Here is a 6,356-nt window from a genome sequence, read left to right on the forward strand (position 1 = left end):
ACTGAAGTAAGCATGCATAGGATGTAAAAATCTTATCTAAGTAAAACAACAAAGTGGTCAACACTGGCCATCTGAAAATGGGGCAGACAAGCACATTGTATGATTATACATAAGAACAATGTATAAATAAGTTTAATCCATCCTACACACCCATACAAAATCTAATTTTCTGAAGCACATTGCTAATAATTATTAATTGATACAAGCTATGTATCTGTCACCACATAACGGGGTTGTGAGGTTTGGCACAATACATGCACTGAAAAGTATGTTGACTTGTTTAACATTGACTTTAGAAGGCTCTGCGCCAATCTTTGATACGTTTCTTGTAATCTTTAAAGAATTTAGATCATTATTCTTATGTGACTGACACTGATCTCCAAGGACATTTGATATGCATGTGGCTAGGAGAGGTATATGGAGAGTATGCCCCTTATGATGTTAATGATAATTTTCACACATATCAAAGCAAAGTTGGAGTATGTTATAAGACCATGATAAAGATGCTAAGCTTTCTAAAATGTGAGTTGAAAGCTGTTACTCAGCGTTATGTGGTAGCTACTGTAACATACTCAACATCCCAGCCAGCCTGGACCCTCACTGTGGAGCAGCTTCTTCCTTCAGGCTGTGAGACTTGTCCACTACACCTCATCTTTTGCACTCCACTGTAAAATAATTGATTCTTCTCACAAACCTCAGCTCTACATGTTATACATGACATTTTACATGGAACTAGTCTTCTTTTGCACATTACCATACCATTACACCCCCCCCCCCTTCCCCCCATTGTCACTGCATTATAACCTGCATATTAAACTGATATTGCAGTCTATGGTGCAATCCTGTATTGTGTAATGACAATAAAGCTAAATGTTGAACCCTGAGCCATAAAACCTTCTGTCAAAGTTCTTGTATTATCTGAATGATAAGCTACTACCATGTTGAAAAGTGGTTAAGCTATAATGCAAGTCCAAATGGCTGGTCTGTTTGTCCTGCGAGACCTCAGTCAGGGAAAACATCGCCCCACGTTGCTATGGACGCATTGCATTGTGGTCGCCGGTGTCAGGACAGAGACAGAGACAGAAACAGAAACCACACACTGCTTTCCAGCGAACTACGGTGATATTCAGCCTGGACAGGATATTAAAAGGCAAGTTAATTGCCATAATTGTTGTGTGGCTGCAATTAGTTAAGATATGCCGCAAGCAAAAAAGTAGCGAGAGACAATAGCAAGCGGTAAAGTTAAGAGTAGCCGCTACCGTTGAAGCTACATTAGCTTTAAGTTAATTTGAAGGCGCCTAAATTCTGAGCTACTAGCGTTGACGTTACTCTCTAGCCTCGCAGTGCGGCGGGAATTGTTTAAGCATCACGTAATGTTTTAACAAAGCGAACACCTCTGCTAACAAGCAGTGGCGACTCGTAGGGAAAGAACGTTACACGGTAACGCAGTCTGAAGCTAGTGAACGTTAGCTCGTTGTGCTAAAGCTGTTAGCACTCAACTGTATTGCGCGCGCAATTCAATACTGGAAGTGTACTGTATTGTTGCTAGTCAGTATATCAAAGAGTGTAAACACATGTATGGTTATCCAGTGTGGTGTATTCAGGCGTGGGACTGTTTGAGTACGAGCCAAACATTAACTTTATTATTAGTACTACCTATTGGTGAAGTCTTTTGCAGTGCCCGCTCGTTTGCTGTTGTCAGGTTCCATGTCTAAGCATCGGGCCTTTGATAACTTTCCACTAAAAATACACCACCAGTGGTCACGATAGTTAATGGTGTTAGGTTAACGTTAAAGCAGTTAGTTGTGTTGTGCTCAAATATGTTTTACAATCGCGTGATTGCTCCCTGTAGTCCCTTTGTAGTTTTATTACGATAAAATGTATCTAAACTAACAGATCAGACATCTGTAGTGAAGCAAAGCTGGCTTCAGAGCAGACCTGGAAGACCATGACCAGGGAAGATATCAAGTGTCTGTCGATGTCTGTGGGTTGTAGATTTATTTGAAGCCAAATATTAAACAAGGTTGAGTTAGTTTAAGTTAACTTTTCCATATGCGTACAAAACGGCTACAGTTGCTACACTGTTAATGTGATGTGGATGTAAATACTTTCAACTGCAAGTTGAGTCAAAAGTTGAACTCTGTAGTCTTAATAGTTCATTCAGAAACAAATGTACAAAAAGGATGAAGTGGAAAAGAAAATGATTTAAAATTCAAATCATGTGATAGCATGGATTTTACTATATTTTATTTATTTATTTATTTCCATTCTGGTCTTTGTGTTACAGTTCAGTAGTTGGTGATCAGTGACCGCTCACAAAGCAGCCATGTCGTCGACATCCCAAAAACATAAAGATTTTGTGGCTGAGCCCATGGGTGAGAAGTCTGTGATGGCTCTCGCAGGCATCGGAGATGTCCTCGGGAAAAGACTAGAGGAGAACGGTTTTGACAAGGTAATGGAGATTTGATTTCTTCAACTTTTTATGCAATATAAACACATTTGGTATACACCACACATATACACTGCATTGTCCATAAAGTGCTTGTCCTTGCTGTGATCGTGACATTCTCACTGTAATTTTATTAGGGTCTCTAAGTCAATAAAACAAAATAATGAATGAAAAATCTGAATACAGCAGTCAGTTTAGTCAAGGAATTATTTTGCTTTCAGTTTGCCACATGCATCCTAATCGCCCTACTCTATCAAAGTAACTTAACAGCTGTTGATGTGTTTTTAGTACCAACCAGTATGAGGTCATCGCTTAACTTAACTTAACTTAACTTAACTTGATTAGCAGATTATTCGTCATTCTTTTTAATTACTCAGAGAAACGGCATTCACAGTAAAATGGCTTCATCTTACAACTAACGCAGCAAATGATAAAGCTTGCATTCAATTCTATAATGGGGGGGTGGGACAAGTTCCCTTTGTTTTTATTCTATTGTTTTTCCTGTTTAACCAGTAGGCTATCACAACTCTGTCTGGGTATTACTTTTTTGTGTGTGAATGTCTTGCTTAAGATCTATTCTCATTGTTCAGTAAGGTGTGTCAAGCAATCTCCACATACCAATCATCTATTCATTACAGAGCTGTAAATGAATACTCATCTGTGCTGTTTTCCAAGTTGAGTAAACATGGGCTACTTGACAACATGGTACTTGATGTGGGAAATCCTTTCACACTTGCACTCCTGTCTTAATTTTCTGTTGTGTGTTCATCTCTACCTCCACAGGCGTATGTTGTCCTCGGGCAGTTTCTAGTGCTGAAGAAAGACGAGGAGCTTTTCCGAGACTGGCTGAAGGACACTTGCAACGCAAATACCAAACAACAAGGTGACTGCTATGGCTGTCTTAAAGAATGGTGTGATGCCTTCCTATAAAGAATTCAGACATTGTTTTCTACTTCTGAAGCCCAAACTGTACTTTACCTCTTCAGTGATCTTGATTCGATTCAACTACACCATACTTATAAACTGACACTGTACACACTGAGGTTTATTGAAATCAAATTGTTTTTAAATTATACTTAAGCTGTAGCTGTATTTCTGAAACCCTTTGACCCTCAAATCGAATCCACACACACTTTCTTTCTTTAAATTGCCATTAAATTAGTAGGTTGGCTGGATAATCACAAAAATTGTTAATTCTATGGTCCTGTAATGTCCACTCACTATAAGTAGCCCTTTTTACTGTGGACATTTTGACTTGTCATACTAGTACTACACTTTTTACTAGAATACTAGAATCAGAAATACTATAACAGACATAACTAATAACATTAATGATGGCTCATTTCCATTTAGGTTTATCGATAAGTTATGTCATTGAGCCTGCAAACACAGTAGCAAGGCTGTGACACAGGGACACCTAAATGTAATGCAGTTTTTATTAACGTTGGTACACCTGTGTTTGACAAGTCAAAATGTCTGCTCAGAGTATAGTCATTAAACAGGTTGAATTGTATGGTTCATAGATTGTTGGTCATGTACTGAGATTTTACCTTTTTTTTTAAGCTAAACATGACTAGTTTGTTCTATGTTTAAACCTCAACGTTAATGTGTTTCAGTTCAACACACATTTGTCTTTCTGGGTAATGTGAAGATATACTAGTACAATCCAGGCTAATATTTGTACTCACCTTCAACTCTTGGGCTTCTTGCCCCGATTGTCTGTTTTTATAGCCATGGGAAAGTTAATGTAAGCTGTATTTTTTAAATGGCATATCCTATCACAGTTTAGTATCATGTCATCCACCAACAATGTTTAAAATATTTCTTGAAGAGGTGGATTGTCTGTTTGAAGTGACTGATTTTACGTGACACACAAAAACTAAACCTCAATACTAATGTGACACTGGTCTTAGCAGCTTTTTTTATTACAAAAACGTCTAACTTTTGATCTGCAAATGAAGATGCAACATGGCCACACCCTCACATCTGGTCTGTTCAAAGCTTGTTGGAACCTGAAGATGGAAATGTATGTAAATAAAGATGTGGATGCAACAAACTCAAACACTGTCAAAAACGTTTCAGTCTATTGCTGATGAGCTAGCTGCAGCCTTTACATTAAAGAATTAATTCACAAGTATGTGGCTACTTTAGCCAGACAATACTAATAAACAAAGCATTGAAGTAAGATAAGGCAACTGAGTTGCAATAAGTACAACGCGTTCAGATTGATGCAACTTGTTGGTGTGCTTAAATGGCTACCATGACATAAAGAAAAGAGTTCTGTTTTGATTTAACCATGTCAGAATTATATGGCTGCCATCTAAATCAAAACCAATAAACATGATGCAGTAAATCAATGAGCACCCTGCTTGTTCATTACACTTCAGACGCTAACGTTCATATGCTCTCCTCGTATGATAGAATGTATTTGATTTCTGCAAATCAGAAACCCAACAAGAGTGAAGCAAAACCCATCCAGTCTATTACCTGACTTCTTTTACTTACCTCTAAACGGAAAAAGGTAAATCACTGATCATAAGTTTCCACTGGCTTTAGATGAAGATGGAAAACCACCGCCTGATTTAGGTCAGGTCTTCATGACTGAGTTTGATATTATCGTAATCTTCCACACATCACCAGCTGTTTGAAGATGTAATCGCTGTGTAGCAGCTTTTTGTTAAAACACTCGGCTGAAGTTTTTGCATCTGACTGTGCAAAACTCTTCAGTTTTTATATTGCTGTTATAGAAAAATAAAAGGCAACTTGGACATACGTGTTTTTTTCACATTGATAAAAGATTACATTTTTATCAAATAAATATCACAAATGAGAGAAACCCTTTGATAACAGGAGGTTTTATTTCAATGCTTGATATTCCATGATTACGTTTTCGCCAAAGCTCTAAATTTGACATTTGCAAGACATTGAAAACACATTGATTCATTTTTTAAATGGTCCAGAGCAGGGGTTCCCAAAAGTTTTATCACGTGGAAGATGCCGTGGAGCTCAGGGGGAGGGGATCACGTCTGAGGGAACTCCGAATGAGAGAAGCTTTCTTTTTTGTGGATATGCTTCAACAGAACTAAACCAATGCCTGTACTGTAGCTGGAGAGATAGCCACGGAGGAAGTGACACCTTTTAACCGAAATATGAATTCCCAGGTCATTCACATCAGTCCTCACTGCACATGAATGAGTAGATGCTGTTCCTTGATTTTTGTCGAAGGACCCCTCTGCTCTGGAGAACCTCTCAGACCTGATTGGTTAAAATGACGACATACACTTGTCTTTAAAAGTACATTATAACTGCTGTATTTATTCTTTTTGCCTGAAAGAAATAGAAAATTGTTCACGTGACAGACTCACAATAACCGAATAGCTGATTTAGCTTCAATGGCTTGGATCATATATTGAAATATTGAATGTCCATAACCCCTGGAATGTTTTTTTTTTTTGGGGGGGGGGGGGGGGGGGGTCTGTGTGTTATTGAAATATAAAATCTTGATTTGACAGTGATCAGATGCTCAGAATTGTTGCTTAAGTTTCACAGTAGCACCTATGCACACACACACGCACTGTCACATCCACACTACAGACACAGTATAGAAATGAGCTAAATGCTAAAATCTCAATAAAACTTTGAAATAAATTGATTATTATCCACTCATAAACAGCTGTTGTCCTTGGTAGACGCAAGTAACTGCCAAAACAGAGGAAACACCCAAGTGGATGAGGAATACAAAATGTATTGACAATAGAAGTGATGCAGCTCTAAAGGACAATCTAAATGTGGATGGAGAAAAAAACTTTTTGTTTTAGCATTTCTAATCTTAAGAAGTTATTGCCTCCATCTACAAGTAGTCACCAAATAGAAACAATGTCAATTATGGGTGATGTCACACCTATTT

General features: G+C 38.0%; 1 protein-coding gene across 1 annotated transcript; it reads left to right on the forward strand.

Moving 5' to 3' along the window:
• The first annotated feature begins 1,068 nt into the window (after positions 1 to 1,068).
• banf1 (barrier to autointegration nuclear assembly factor 1) lies at positions 1,069 to 4,511 on the forward strand. Its single transcript, XM_070917224.1, has 3 exons — positions 1,069 to 1,150; positions 2,288 to 2,452; positions 3,233 to 4,511. Exons 2-3 carry the CDS (start codon positions 2,327 to 2,329, stop codon positions 3,377 to 3,379), a joined length of 273 nt encoding a protein of 90 aa, XP_070773325.1. The 5' UTR covers positions 1,069 to 1,150; positions 2,288 to 2,326; the 3' UTR covers positions 3,380 to 4,511.
• The last annotated feature ends 1,845 nt before the right edge of the window (positions 4,512 to 6,356 follow it).

The sequence above is a fragment of the Enoplosus armatus genome, chromosome 13 (genome assembly GCF_043641665.1).
Source record: "Enoplosus armatus isolate fEnoArm2 chromosome 13, fEnoArm2.hap1, whole genome shotgun sequence".
Lineage (NCBI taxonomy): Eukaryota > Metazoa > Chordata > Actinopteri > Centrarchiformes > Enoplosidae > Enoplosus > Enoplosus armatus.